This window comes from Carlito syrichta, unplaced genomic scaffold (assembly GCF_000164805.1).
Source record: "Carlito syrichta isolate Samal-C Ts95f unplaced genomic scaffold, Tarsius_syrichta-2.0.1 Scaffold287532, whole genome shotgun sequence".
In the NCBI taxonomy this organism is placed as follows: domain Eukaryota; kingdom Metazoa; phylum Chordata; class Mammalia; order Primates; family Tarsiidae; genus Carlito; species Carlito syrichta.
Genome location: NW_007231628.1, coordinates 52754 through 68469, shown reverse-complemented (window position 1 = coordinate 68469; position 15716 = coordinate 52754). Strand labels below are relative to the sequence as shown.

At 51.1% G+C, this 15716-nt stretch overlaps 1 protein-coding gene across 1 annotated transcript in view; it reads right to left on the bottom strand.

The window, feature by feature from the left end:
* The window catches only part of CROCC2 (ciliary rootlet coiled-coil, rootletin family member 2), a 77712-nt gene that overhangs the window by 29552 nt on the left and 32444 nt on the right, over positions 1–15716 (bottom strand). Inside the window, 6 exon segments of the mRNA XM_021709871.1 lie at positions 725–868; positions 4588–4701; positions 8862–9038; positions 9769–9938; positions 10395–10522; positions 14201–14394. Of these exon segments, the coding sequence (XP_021565546.1) occupies positions 725–868; positions 4588–4701; positions 8862–9038; positions 9769–9938; positions 10395–10522; positions 14201–14394 (927 nt within the window).

Below are 15716 nucleotides of genomic sequence, written 5' to 3'. Positions count from 1 at the left end.
TGGATGTTCCTAATGTGTACAAAGCAAAAGGGCTACACTGGAAGGACCCTGGAAGTCCTCAGCTTTGGCCAACCCTCTCACGAGCTGACTCTCCAGAGGTGGCCATGTCCTTGGAGGTCACTGTGCAAAGAGCAGGCAGCTGTGCTGTGACCTTCCCAGGACAAAGCAGGGGCAGCAGGAGCCGAGTCCCTGGCCTACACTCACCCCTGCCACAGCCCAGAGTAGCCCCTGGGCAGCTCCCCTCCACTTAGCCAGGACTCTGACTCAGGTCAAGTCCATTTCCTTCCCTGAAGTCACCCTTCAGAAGACTTAAAAATGATACCGTTTCACGAAAACATTATTGCTTCCCTCAGCTGATGGCAGGAGCTGGCACTACTTTACCAGTTCTTGATCTCCCTCTGGGGTGGGCATTGAGTGAGGGCACCCTCCTCCCACTTGGCCTCTGTATCTGTCTCTTCTGAAGAGTCCCCCAGACTGCTCTCTCCTCCTCCTGGGGTATAGCCTCTCTCTCTTCTGGGCACCCCCACTCTCCCTTCCCTCCTGGCACCTCCCAATCTCTCTCGGTGCACCTGCCCAACTCTTTCTCCTCTCTCTCAATACCTACCCCACTCTCTCTCTCCCTCCTGGCACCCCCAGGAGGTGTCCACACCTCCCACCATGAGCCTGGATCCATCCACACCTTCCCCTTCCCCTCCGCCTCCCTCCTGGAGTCCTGGCCCCTCACCTCTCTCTCTGTATTACTTCGCTGGGCTGCCATGTCCCGAAGACGCTCACTCAGAGCTGCGGCCTCCCTCTGATGGGCTGAGATGGCATCCTCAAACTGAGCCTGGAGGGCCTTCAGCTCCTCAATTGTGGTGCTGATGGTGGCCTATGGGAAGCAGTGAGCCCATGGTTGCACCCAGGAGGCCTGCTTGAGGCACAGACAGCTGGTTATCTGCTGTCCTGTGGCCAGACCAGCTGTTCATTCAGGTGGTAGGAGGTGGGAGCTTGAGTCAGGGTTCTCATGCCTGGAGACACGGTGGTGAAGGATGCCAGGCAGAAGGGCATTCCCCATGAAGGAGGGCTGAGACCTCCAAGGACACTGTGCCCCCACTGTGCCTTTCCTCTGGGGTCCCCAGGCTGTCAGACCTCAGGCTGCCAGGAGGGGCCCAATCAGGGATCAAGTCTCATGATCTGGAGCACCTACAGCAGTCAGCACAGGGATGGGCAACTTGTCCCTTCTCAGAGCAAGTGCTTCTGGCTGGCCTCCCTGGGGCCTGGGCCATCAGTGTAAGGTGAGGAAGGCCAGAACCTCAGAGCAGGAGGTATGGCAGTGGCCGGAGAGCTGGGCCTTGCTGACCACACAAGCCACTGGTCAACTGGCCCTTGGTCCACGGGTCCTTGGTTTCCAGAACTGTCAAACAGGCAGGTGAGATTAGGGGACATTCACTGCCCCCACCAGCTTTAAATGTGTGAGTATCAATAGACACACCTGGGAGGGGTCGCTGGGCTCAGCCTGCACACTGAGGAGTAGGGGCTATTCTGGCAGTGATGCCACCAACACACTCAGGCAACCCCGACACCCATATAGGACATAACCCAAACAGAATCTTCTCCCCTGTCAGCCATACCACCCAAGACGTTCCTCTCTAGTGCTACTTGCTGGGCATGCACAGGGCACAGGGTCCTCTTGCTGACAGGCCCTAGGCTTAGGTCATAGCATTCTTTGCAAGGATCTTCCCCATCATCCCCTGGCCCCAGGTTGAGGCAGCAGGGTTGGCTAGACCCAGGGTGGTCTTGGCTCTCTGGCCATAGTGTCCTCGGCATGAGGGGTTAGAACCCTTCCTCCTTCAGGGTGCCATACCTGTGGCCTTGGGGGCCTCTCCCACTCTATGGGGCAGGGCAGTAGGCAGCTGGCAGGAGGTCAGGTCCCTTCTGAAGCTGGCTTTGTGTTCCAGGGAGCATAGGTACCTGTAGATTGCCCTGTGCTGGATCTCTGCGAGCCCAGACCCTACCACCCACCTGGATTTTGCAGGCCACTGGAGGACACTGCTAGGTGGGGTCTCCTATAAGACTCTGCCTCCTTCGCATGGTAAAAGAGCCGTCGTTTGCACCTCTCTATCCCTCAGCCCTTGCTGTCTCTCTCGGCTGGCAAGCATCACCTTGGATAACTGGGTCATGGCTCTGTGCCCCCAGCACGGGCCTAGCAGTGCCTGTGGTGGGTGCTCAGTGGGATCTGGATGCAGACACCCTGGTGTGGATGGAGGGGACAGGGCACAGGCTAGGATCCCTGGCAGCAGTGGTGACTCAGGCTGGGAAGCCCCTCTGCCCACCCAAGGCAGCTCGTTCTCATGTCATCTCATGACTGGAGTTCGTTGGCTGGCATCTTTCTCCTCCTGCTCCTCTCAGCAGTTTTAATTTCTATTTTCTGAACCGAGGTGACAAAAGAACCCTTAATGAGCTCCCCACAGAGCCTGACTGGCTGGCAGGTCTGGTCCCAAGTCCAGCGGGAGACTCAAGGCCAGCTCAAGAGAAAACTCTGGAAGCCAGCGCTGGCTCCAGAGAAGGCCCCTCTGTAAGCTGGAGATATCAGCAGCCAGGGTCTCAGGAGGGCTTTCCCGGTTCCCTGCCCACAGGGAGGAGCCAAGGGAGCAACTGGGTCAGGGATTGGGGGGAGAGAGGGGCACAGTCCAAACCCGATGCCAAGCTTGGTTCTCCTGGGACCATGGACCCGTGGACCCATGGACCCCTCCAGGTCTGTGCCCAGGGAAGGGCCACCAGGCCTTGGGGGCAGAGAGAGAGCAGGGGTGGGGGCTGCATGGAGTGAGTGAAAAGTTCTTAGGCAAGACTTTCTTGGGGTGCCAGGAGTTCTTTTGGGCTGCCCTGCTCAGCGGGACCAGGATTCTGGGTCATGGCTCAGACAGGAGGGGGAAACACCCTGGCGGCCAATTCCTAATTACAACACCCTTCCCGCTGTGCAGTGGCCTGGGGAGCAGCCATGAGTCCCTGCCCCAGCTGTCTGAGTAATCAAGCATCTCCTCTGCTCCAAGGCTCTGCTCTCTGGACACTCCCCACCTTTTGTACAGTCAGCAAAAACAGACCCTGTTCAGGACTACACAGGAGAGGTCCACTGCCAGGGCCTGCACTGTGGTCAGTGCCTGTTCACCGACAAACTGAGTACTCGTTTAACGCCAGTGGAGCATCTAACCCTATGTTTTCAGGGCTGGGATACTCCAGGGACCAGAGTGGAATTAAAAAAAAAATCTCTTGAGTTAAAAATGAGCGAAAGGCACTGAAGTGAGCAGCATGGTCACCAAGATGTGGTGGGAGATGGAAGGCAGGAGGCAGAGGCGGATCCAACTATTGGGGTATGTATAGCAGAGAGGGCCTGGGTTACGTGAAGTGCAGGGTCCGGCCTCGTCCTCCACCCCATCCATCCCCCCGAAAGGAAGGGACCCATGTCTCCGTGCCTTGAAGTTCTGCTCTTTTTGCCTGGTGCACACACCTACCTGTGTTCACTTGGGACCTGCCCACTGCCAACCACCCAGGACAGCAGTCCTGACCCTGATGCAAGCAGTCCCTTTTCAGACTCCCTGAGCCATTGGTGACCCTTCCCTGAGCACTCTGATTCATATCCTATCACTGTGCTCTGGTCACCTCCTCCCTGTGAGCTGGGTCCCTTGTCTGTATCACTCACACAGGACCTAGCACCACTTCACAAGAGCCCTCTGTGTTCTGCAGGCCAGAGGCCACCCACCAGCGAGAGTAGTGGGTGTCCAGCCCTGCCCACGGGGTAGAGGCACAGGGCCTTCGGAGCTCTCCCACCCAAGCCTTATTTGTTGCTGTCTTCCCCGTCCCCTGGACATGGGCTTCAGAGGAAAAGTCAGGGGTCTCAGGTAACCCCAGCTGGCTGTCTATGGTAGCCTTCGTGCATGTGAAGGCCTCTGTTCAGTGGCTGAGAGTGGGTGGTTGTTTACTGGGGGGCTGCCCTGGCCCCTCAGTGCCTTTCTCCTGGCTCTGCTCAGGGTTCCATGTGGGTGTTCTTTCTGGCCAAAACCCGGGTGCAGTGCCAGCTGTCTCCAGTTCAGTTTCTCTTTGGAAGGGATCTCTGGGGTGGTGAGTCCTGAGAGGCCTGTGTGTGTGTCCCTGGTTGTGCTATGAGCGGCTCAGGGGCATACACAGGGAAGGCTGAACCTCTGTGGCCAGCAGGGGACACAGGCCTGGGTCTCCTCCCCTGACCCCCCTCCCCCCATTGCCTCTTGCTGCAGCTGGCTCATGGTCTGCTGGGCCAGGTCCTCCTGTTTCTAGCCCCTGGCAAACCTGAGGCCAAAGGAGAATTGGGCCAGGTGGAGTCCTGGTACTCATGGCCTGCTACCATGGGCAGGACCTGGGACACAGCTTGGTTCACTCTAGCCTTTCCTGCCCACCGAGATAGTGTCCCCTTCCAGTAGAAGAACTGGAGACACCTGGAGGAAACTGAGGCTCAGGCAGGCAGGGGATGGAAAGGGACATACTGCTGGGACCAGGCAGGAGGGGTGTGCAGCTGGGGTCTGCCAGCACCTCCTGGGCTATGCATGTGGCCAGGCTGAACACCCATCCCTAGCTCACCTCAGCTTGCTCCTGCCGGCTTTGGGCCTCCTGCTGCACCTGATCCAGCGCTCGTGTGGCCCTGATGAGCTCTTCACTCAGCAGGCTCCGCTCTGCTTCTTTCAGAGACAGGGCCTGGACATGATGGGGGGGTGCTTGTGAGAGAGGTGGGGAGCTCAGGGGAGAGGGTAGACCCACTCTCTAATGAGAGGCTGCAGCACAATGCTGAGTGCTAAAACCCTGCCAGACGCAGCATCTCCCCTCCCCCACCTCCTGTGCTGGGGAGGGGAAGCAGTGCCCACAGAGACAGCCCTTGAGTCCTGAGCCCTTTCCCTCCTGAGGACCTCCCCTCCAACCAGCATCATCCTACCTCCATGTCTGGGAACTCCCCTTCCTGCACCTGTCCAAATACTGCTCTTCCCCACTCAGGTCAGGGGGCTTTATGAATCACCTCCCCACCCCTCCTTCCAGATAATGCTTCCTACAGCACACAATGAAGGAACCACTAGTGGTCCCCAAACACCTGACAATACTCCATCTCATGCACAGCCTGGAATGTAGTGTTTCTACCACAGCTCCAAGAGGGCAATGACTAGCAGAATCACCAATGTATATGATCTCTGTGCCCAGGCTCACTGTGGGAGAGAAGCCCGGAGACATGTATGTCCACATGCAGGATGATGAATACCCGGCATCACCAATGACTATTATCACATTGTCTGCAATGGCAACAGAGCCAGAAACAACCAGGTTGCCCACCCACAGGAGAGCAGCCAAACAAAGGCAGACCCATGCACCCAACATGTATCATGCAGCTGTGACAGGGAACAGCAAAGCTCTGAGCACAAGGATGTGGAAAGACTGCCAAGATATGTTGAAGAAAGAAAGGCCAGAAAATTGCATGGACTTTTCTTACTTTTTGTGTTTAAAAGGTATGTGTGGGAGGGGTGGGGCGGCAACATTGTATATTTCTATTTGCAAACAATTGTAAAGAATGTTACATAATAAAATATTTGTTTGGTCTTTTTCCCAGGTTGGTAGAGGGAGTCTCTAAACCCAGGGGTTTTCCGAGTGAGAAGGGTCTGTGTATTCATGCTGGGCCCCTGGACCATGCCTGAGCATATGCTAATAAGGAGACTTATGGTGGGCTCCTACTTAGTTTTAGGATGAGACTGTCTGTCTCAGAATGACTGCTGATTAGAAGGTTGGGGCTGTGAACCACAGGATATCAGCCTAACCTTTCAGCCTCCAGAAGGGGAGCTGGAAACTTATTTCAATCACATCTAATTATTCAGTCAATTATACTACAACAGTGAAGTCCCAGTAAAAACTCTGGACACCGAAGCTCACCTGGTTGGTGAATATCCTGACGTGCAGAGAGGTAGAAGTGCCAGTTCCATGGGAAGGTGGCACAGAAGCGCTGTGTCTGGGACTTGCCCAGATGTTGCCTATGTGTCTTTTCTTTTGGCTGGCCCCAATTTATATCTTTTATAGTAAAACTGCTATAGTAAGTACAGGGTTTTCTTGAGTTTTGTGAATCATTCTAGTGAATGATTGAGCCTGAGGGGATCATGGGAAACTCCAAACTTGTAGTCAGTTGGTCAGTAGTATGGGTGACCTGAAGACCCCTGCACTTGCAGCTGGTGTCTGAAGTGAAGTTAGTATTGTTGGGGACAGTGTTCTGTCAGGTCTGTGCTGATTCTGGGTTATTAGTGTCAGAATGTCACGTCAATATTGCAGAGGAATGAAAAGGAAAGGACAATAGTTCCCTGAGGTGCAGAGTGAAGGTGAGAGGCTGAAATGGGGAACTGTCGTAGAATGGCTTTCTGCATTTTAAACAGTCTTTAACAGCAATGCTTCCCCCTTGGTCCTCTCCTTTCCTCGAGTCCATGCTTGATTTGCTCTAAGTTCCATTAGCTTTTGATAAATTTGCCATCTCACTGGACTTTAAGGTCTTCAAGGACAGGGCCTTGTCTCTTTCTTTCCTGGTTCTCACTAGTGGACACAGCAAGTGGGTACTTGTTAACATTTTAGGCAAAACTTCATCAAAGTTAGAAGTTATGACATTCACTGGGGCAAGGACTTCACTTTGCAAACAGATGTAGGAAAGTCACAATTTAGATGCAGTAGGTAAAGAAGAATGGAGGATTAAAGTGAAAATGCTCCCTCCTGGGACAGCTGTTCCATTTCTTTTGCTCCATACAGAATTTCTCTTCTTCATTATAGAAGGAACTAAGGCCTCTGAAGACTATCTTGTGACTGAAGTCCTCAGTTACCTCAGAGGAGCATTAGAACTTGCCCATTGGATCTCCTAACTCCACTTCTCTGCTCTATTTCTCCACACAGGCTACCCAAAATGAAAGGCAGCTGACTGGAAAGAGCTCCAGGAAAATTCCACCTGCTCCACTGCATCAATGGCCCAAGGATTAATCATCTGTGTCACAACTCTGGGCTGAGATTTATTGTGGCCACACTATGGATCCAGGGAAGCCACTAGCGTACAGCATCTGTCTATTCTCTTAGCCTGCGCTCTTCTTTGACTGAGTTCCCTCTCCCTGGGCAGCATGGCCATTAGGAAGTTGCCATTATAGTCTCATGAGAGCAGGCAGTGTGGACCAGTGGTTGGTCTCAGATGAGAGTGAGGGGCTGCATGGGGGCCTGGACTAACCGCCCACTTCCCCAGATGTGTTGCTTCCCACTGAGCCTCTTCTTGTCCAATAGAAAGAATACCACCACATCCCAGGGTCATTAGACCTACCCATCTCCTTCTTTGCCTGACTCTGATTCAGCCCTCAGTCTCTTCCACCTGTTACCCTGCCTCAGCTTCTCCACAGCCTCCTGGTTCCATTCTTTCTTCTGCTTAACCCTCATCATATCAACCTTGCTCAAGAATATCCATTGGCTCCCTGTTATCTGAACCTGGTGTGTGAGACCCTTCGTGATACCTCTATCCTCTTTGCTTGCTGTCCCCACTCACATGCAGCCTGGCAGCTGTACAGAGCGTCATGCCACTCCCAGACATTCTGTAAATGCCCTCTCTCACTCTACCTGGCAGCCTCCTATTCCTCCATTAAGGCCTTTCCTTCCTCCATCACAGGAAGAAGAGTAGTGGTGTCCAGCCCTGAACCGAGGTGACAAAAGAACCCTTAATGAGGCAGTGAAGAGCATAGGTCTCAGTGCACAGCAGATGTACTATGCAACCTTGGCAAGGGATTCAACATCTCTGGACCTTGGTTTTCTTACCTGTAATATGGGGATAATTAGAGCATGTACCTCAGAGTGTTGTCATATGAAATGCAGAAGGCTTGGCAATGAATTTCGGCTACTCCAGCTACTATAATTTGTAATCTGTATCAACATTTCATAGTCCTATCACACTGTGTGACAGCACATATGGGCACGTTTACTTGTGTTTCCCATCACTCAACACTGAGTTCTTCAGGGTGGCATGGTATAGTAGAACAGCCTGGATTCAGAAGATATCTTTTATAGGGCCATTGTCTGGAAAGATGGTCAGGTGGGTGGTTGGTGGTTGTGTGCTTCGATTGGTGGTCGAGTGAGTTGAAGACATTGATGAATGACTGGCTGGATGGCTGATCAGGTGGATGGATATGTAGTCAGACACATGAATGAATGGCTGGATATGTGGATGGACAACTGCATTTGTGGATAGGTAGAAGGATATTAAGTGAATGGATGGGTGGATTGTCAGCTGTGTGGATGGATGTCCAAGAGCATGGATGGATGTTTTAAGTTAATGGAGGGATGAATGATCAGGTGAGTGGATCAATGGCTGGGTGAGTACTGAACAGATAGATGGTCAAGTGAGTGAAGATAGTTATGTGGATGGATGGTTGAGTGCACGGATAGCTGGATGAATGGTCAAGTGGATGGATGGATGGATGGATGGATGGATGGATTGTTGGATAGTCAGGTGTGTGAATAGACACCTTGGGCTTGTGGATGGATGGCCATGTATATGGGTGAATAGATGGATGTGTGCAAAGGATGAGGAATATTCAGGTGAGAGGATGGAAGTGAATGGAAGGATATTCAAGTGCTGGACAGATGGACAGATGGATATATGTATGTATATATGGATAGATAGATGGATGGATGGGTAGTTAGGTAGATGTCTGTCCACCAGGACTGCTGTGGAAGACCAAGCTGCCATAGCAATAACATGGAAAGACTGCACCTTCTGGGGGGTGGCCCCATATTGCCCTCGAGCTGGGCCAGGGATGATAGGTGGGGTATAGTTGTGTACCCCTACGGCCTCCTAGCTCCACCATCACCTGCTGCATCTCATGCTCCAGTTGGAGGAGGCTCTCATCCCGCTCCTGCTTCAGGTTCTGAATTTCCTCCTTCAGAGCCTCCCTCTCGGCTGTACTTTTTGCCACCAGATCCTTCTCCTTCTCCAGCCAGCATGCAGTCACCTCCTTCTCCTTTGCCAGGGATAAACTCAGGGTCTCCTGGGCCGAGACAAAGGGATGGGTTGTGAAGTCCAGACACGTGAGACCAGCAGGTATCCATGGTTCTGGGTGAGACCTGGCTCATGGAATGCCAAGACTGATGGAACCCAGAGGCTGTCCAGTCCAGCCAGCTGCACCCCTTTTGTCATCCAACAGGGACACTGGATGGATGGATGGATGGATGGATGGTTGGATTCAGGTGTGAGATAGACACCTTGGGCTTGTGGATGGATGGCCATGTATATGGGTGAATAGCTGGATGTGAGATCTCTTTGGGTCTCAGCCCCCGCCATCCTACATATTTACCTATCGGTTTATAAAATCATCCCTGATTCTCTGCAGTGTGCCACTGACACTCGCACAGAATGTAGAGATACATCAGACCAGGCCTCTAGGAGCCTGTGACCCATGGAATGGTTCTGATGGATGAAGCCTCCTCTACCTCCTGGCCCTCAAGCTGCACCAGGCCAGCCAACACCCAGTCTGGCCTCTTCTGTGAAGGAGAGGTCTACCCCAAATACAAGCTCCAGTGCAATGTCAGGGTTCTCCAGAGAGGGACTTGAATGCCCACTTGAACTGTGAAGAGTGAGCAGGTCCTTGCTGGGTCTCCCCTGGCCCGGGCACCTGTGCGCCAAGCTTGGTCTCCCAGGATTCCCTTCCCTAAGGGTCTGCCATTCTCTAGGGCTTGGTAGGCTATTAGGAAGTGGCGAGTGGGCCCGGGCCAGTCGACCTTCTCTCTCTGGAGCCGTGCCAGGTCCTCGTGGTGGGTCAGTGCCTGGCTCTCTAAGGCCAGCTGTGCATCCCGTTCCTGCTGTGCCACCTGCCACTGGAGCCGCCCCACATCCTGCTGAAGTTTTGTCTCCTGGATCTCCCAGGCACTTCTCAGCTGTTCCATTTCCCCTGTGGAGTGACAGGCGTGTCAGGGCCTGGCTGCGGAGCCTGAGCACGTGGACCCCTGGGCCCTTTGGACTCCCCATGGAGTGACAGCCCTGGGGAGTGCAATCTCCTATTCTGCCTGTGGCCAGGCTCAGGGACCAGGTGGTCAGCACACAGCAGGGTGGACTGAGCAAGGGCAAGGGCATGGGGATGGGGCAGGAGGTTACACGCTGACCCTGTGGCCACAGCCCAGGTCTGAGCCTTGGGCCAGCGCAAGGAGCAGCCTGGGCAGGACACATGCTATTCCTCATGGACAAGTGTGGCCGGACTAATTCAGGACTCAGCTCCAGGCCCACATTTGTGCCCCTTCAAGTACTGGGGAGAGGGAGCAGCACGTATGGGTACTGAGATCCACTCCAGTAGCCCTTCCATGGCTGTCTGGGGGGAGGTAGGAGCAGAGGGATCCTGCCTGTGGAGCACCTTGCAAGGCCTGTTGAGCCAGACGTGCGCTCTGGGCCTCTCCCTCCAGCTGCTTTTGCTGGGCCTGCAGGTGCATCACCAGCTGCTGGGCCTCAAGGAAGCTGCTCTCTAGGGAGTCTCTTTCAGCCCTGCAGGGAGCGGCAAACAACAGGTGAGTCAGTCATGAGATCCTGCCTGAGAGGTCAGCCTAGTAAGTCAGAAAATCAAGAGGGCGTCTCATTCATTTTGAATCGCTAAAAATGAGTAGACTCCTGCATAATAATATGTTTCAGGTGGACTAAAAAAGTGAAATGAAATGAAATGAAAACAAACAAGTAGCGAAACAACTCAGAATTATAAAAATAGTAGAAAAATACAGATGGACATTCTATAATCTTAAGCAAGACACAAAAGTCATAGGACAAAAATAAAAAAGCCAACAGGGCTGAATACACTTAAAGATAGGAATGAGGAGTGTTTCTGTAGGAAAGTTTCCACAAACTGACTTAAAAAACAGGAGACAGAGTGGAAGAAAAACCTGCATTAAATATACAAACAAAGGGTTAATAGCCATCATATGCAAAGAGCTCCTACCAATCAATGACAGAAAGTCAGCTGATTCTACAGAAAAATGAGAAAAATGACTGTTATTCACAAAGAAAACACAAATGGTTGAAAAACATAAGAAATTTACTTAAACTTACTAGTACTCAGGAAGATTCAAATCACAAGCATTCAATATTACTAATCATTTATCAGATTAGCAAAAGCTTAAACTAGTGACAGCATCCAGTGTTGGCAAGGGCGTGAGGACCATTTTTTGGGGAAAGGGTGGGGAAAATCTACAAACTTAAAGTGTGCATTTCCTTGTCCTAGCAATTCCACTTCTAGGTGTCAGTTCTTGACATAGTTTGGGTGATTTTCCCCTCCAAATTTTAAGTTGAAATTGATCTTCAATGTTGGAGGTGGGGCCTGATGGGAGGCGCTTGGGTCATGGGGGTGGACACTTCACGAATGTCTTCATCTTTATGGTAATGAGTGAATTCTTGCTCTATTAGTTCACAGGAGAGCTGATTGTTTAAAGGAACCTGGCACCTCCTCCTTTCTCGCCCTCTCTTGCCATGTAATGACTACTCCCCTTCACCTTCCACTATGAGTGGAAGCTTCCTGAAACCCTGACCAGAAGCAGTTGCCAGTGCCATGCTTCTTGTACAGCCTGCAGAACTTTAAGCCAAATAAACTTCTTTTTAAGAAATAAATTATCCAGCCTCAGGAGTCCATTTATAGCAACACAAATGGACTAAGACAGTTCTGTAGAAACACATGTGTTCTGACAATGTACACACAAAGGATGCTTACTATGGTTTTTCATAGGGCATTAATTGGACTTGGGTGAAATGCCAGTAAATGGAAGAATGTTTTAGAAATTATGGTGCATCTTGTCTCTGGAACAGCATGCATTTGTTAACAAGAATGAGGAAACTAGTCTCTATTCTCTTGACATGGAAGGAGTCACATCCAAAAGCAACCTGCCAAATTAGACCTTCACAAGCAGTCTGGCTCATCATGCACCAAGCTGCCTTGGTGTATTTGTGCATACAGATGCAATTGCTTAGAAAATGCCTAGAACACTACACACCAACACACAGCAGTGTCCATTCCTGGTAAGAGGTAGGGAAGACCCTGAATTTCTGACAATTAATTCATCAACTATGAACCAGCCAACCATTACTGGCAAATTGTAATTGTTACTATGTTCTGCCTTGTGCTGGATGCACATCAGTGGGAAAAAAAAACAAAACTAGCTGAGCAACATCCATGAACACACCATGAAGACTCAAATATAAATATTCACATGAACACACAAGCAGCAACTGCATAATCCCAACAGATTGGGTCAAGGCAGGCCATGGGCCACAGGGACCTTGACAGCTGTGACCAGGCTCTGTCTCAGTTTCTCCTTCATCCCCTTGGTCACTGCAGCTCCCTTCATTAGGGCTCCCTGACATTTGCAGAAAGAGATGTCCTCTGGACTCAGGTTGGACGCCTCATCTTCTGGCATATGATACAGTGCCCGCCTCCCTGTTCCAGTCCTTCCCCTCGTAGGCACCCTCATGTTCCCCACTCCTTGCATCTGAGCATTCCCTCCACTTAGATGCTCTTCCCAGTTCTGTATGTAGAAAATTCTCCCTTCATGTTTGCCTCACGCCTCGCTCCTCCTAGATGCCTGCCTGGTCTTCTCTAGGGGTTGTGGTCTCTGCAGCTTAGACATTGGAATCTGAGTGTGTCCATCCTCTCTCTCCACAGGAGCTCGAGAGCAACTTAGTCAACTGTTGAGTCCCTAGGAACAGAGGCCTGGCGCCCTATGGGGTACTCTGAGCAAGAATGGGGTGTGAGGTATGGCTGGTGAGGACTCTGGTTCATCTGAATGTGCCAGCACTCCACAAACTGAGAGAGTTGATTCACCAGTGTTGCTGCCTTTTCAGGTCCTGGGAGTAGGGGGCTCAAAGACTTCAAGAGTAAGGTCTGCCCTCATAAAATGAACCTGGGAGGAGGTTTCATCAAAGATGAGGAACTGCAGCAAGACTTCCCACACCGAATCATCATCAATGTGATCTGAGAGCTCATTAAATATGGCATCCACACCCCCTGGCCCCACTGAGCCAACCAGACAGACACACAGAGTGTATGCTGGGCAGATATAGCATCAGAACAAGTCTGGGTCTGGGTCTGTGGTCAGGGTTGAGGTAGGAGAGCTGCAACAACAGGACTCAGGGCTGCTAAGGGCTCTGACAAGGGCCTGTGTTCTGGGCAGCAGACACTGCAGGGAGGAAAGGGACCTCCAACCCTAGTCTTCTGAGTCTCCAGGACCCAAGAGGGAGTGTGGGCAGAAACCAGACCAGAGCAGCCTTCCCCAGGTTTTCCGTTTCAACTTCTGCACATGCTTTTATTTGGAGGAGAGGTGTGTACTTGAAGAAGCTCAAGGATCTGGGACCCCAAAGTTTTTCATGCCCCTCAGATTCTGGACTTCTAGGAGGAAAACTTTACTACAAAAATCTACCAGCTTTGGGAATTCTGCTGAGATCACAGGACCAGTTCATCTCACCAGGCAACAGCCAATGGGCACCCCCTTGTTCTTGCCTATGAGTGTCCATTTTAACTTCTGGAAATTGCCCTTGATGATCTTTCAGCCCCCACCCCCCCATCAACCTCTTGATTCCTTGGAGCTAACTCTACCTCTGGTTCCAGGGATGGGCATGTGACCTAATCATGGCCACCAGAGCCCTGTGACTCCTGGCTCCCAGGATTGGTACAGGGATGTCAAGTGACTCAAGATGGCTCTCAGGCCTTGTGGTGAGAAGGAGAGTCTGTGTCTGCTGGAGGAAGGAGCCTGCAGTGGCCACTGGGCATCTTGCCACCTCTCGGGGCAAGACTACCTGGGAAAGAAATCTCCTCAGAGTCAAGCAGCACTGAGGCAGGATCCTGAGGGCACTGTGGGAGTGCCTGGATTTAACCTTGCCTGAAGCTGGTACATCCTGAATGCCTCAGATCCACAAGCAAGGTATTCCACATCTGCCTTCCACTGGTTTGAACTGATTTTCTGTTACACGCTACTACCTCTTTCATGAAGTGACCCCAAGACTCTCATTGGATTTACCTCTTCTAGATGCTTTCCTGCAACACAAAGCCTCTGTTTGCCTCTTACTCAGTCCACCTTACACGTATACACACTCACCCTGTCCTATGTCACTATGCAAGTGTTCTCTGCCACACTGGAGATTCTCTGAGGGTAAGGCCATGTGATAAATGCCCTGGTCCTTGGGTACCTGAGGTCAGCTGCCTTCTCAGCTGCGAGCTGGCCCTGCCTCTCCAGAGCCTCCTGCTTGGCCAGCAGCTGGGACCGCTCCTCAGACAAAGCATCCTTCTCCTGTAGGGCTTGCTGCAGAGTGTCCATCTGGGCTTCTTGGTCCTGCAGGATCTGGGCCAGCTGTTCCTCCAGGGCCTGTTTCTTGTAGGTGACCTAGAAGAGGAGGGAGAAGACAGTCTGACAGAGAAAGAGAATAAGTGGATGGATGAGGAAGGGCTTCCTGAGGGAAAGGAAGGACTTCAGCGGAAGTGATTTTATGTGGAATGGCATGGAGGTGAAAGTGGAGGAGGTGAGTGGACATAGGCATATTAGAACTCAGAAGTACACACGTGCTTTTACAGTAGAGGAGTGTCCACTCCTGTCACTGTGCAGGAGATATTATTGAACTTGTCACTCCCAGGTAGGATCCAACTATCAACCTAAGTGGTTACATTTGTTGGACTGCAAGTGTCCGGGGGCAGGAGACATTGCATCAAAATGGCAGTAGAAGATAACAGAGAACTAGATTGTTGCAGACCAAAAGTTCCACTGATAATATCACAAAAATCTGAACAAAATACATCACAGGACTCTGTATGAAGTCTCAGAGAACTCAAAGGCACTGGAGCAGAAGATGACAAGATCTTGGAGAAGGGAGAAACAGAAGAATGACCACCATTTGGTGTCTCCTTTCTTCAAAGCATTTGCTGATTTAAGAGTTTTGGTTAGCTTCTTCAAGGCCAAAGAAACTATCAAGAGAGCAGGAGACAACCCACAGACTGGGAAAAATATTTGCCCACTGTACATCTGACAAAGGCCTAACATTTGGGATCTACAAGGAACTCAAATGTGCTGAAAAGAAAAAAACAAACAGCCCCATTACAAAGTGGACAGAAGATATGAATAGACACTTCTCAAAAGAAGATGCACAAGCATCCAACAGACACATGAAAAAATGCTCAGCCTCACTAGTCATCAAAGAAATGCAAATTAAAACCACACTGAGATACCACCTAACTCCAGTCAGGATGGCCATCATCAATAACTCAAAAAACAACAGATGCTGGAGAGGATGCAGGGAAGAGGGAACACTTCTACACTGCTGGTGGGAGTGTAAACTAGTACAGCCTCTGTGGAAAACAGTGTGGTGATTCCTAAAAGATCTAAAAATCGACCTTCCATATGACCCTGCAATCTCCCTACTGGGAATATACCTGGAAGAACTCAAATCACTCTATGAAGAAGATATCTGCACACGTATGTTTATTGCAGTATTGTTCACAGTAGCAAGAACATGGAACCAACCATGCTGCCCATCAAAAGAGGAATGGATAAAAAAAGTGGTATATATATACAATGGAATATTATGCAGCCATAAAAAAGGACAAAATCATGAACTTCATAACAACCTGGATGGACTTAGAGTCTATAATACTGAGTGATCTATCACAGAAACAAAGAACTGAGTATCACATGTTCTCACTCATAAGTGGAAC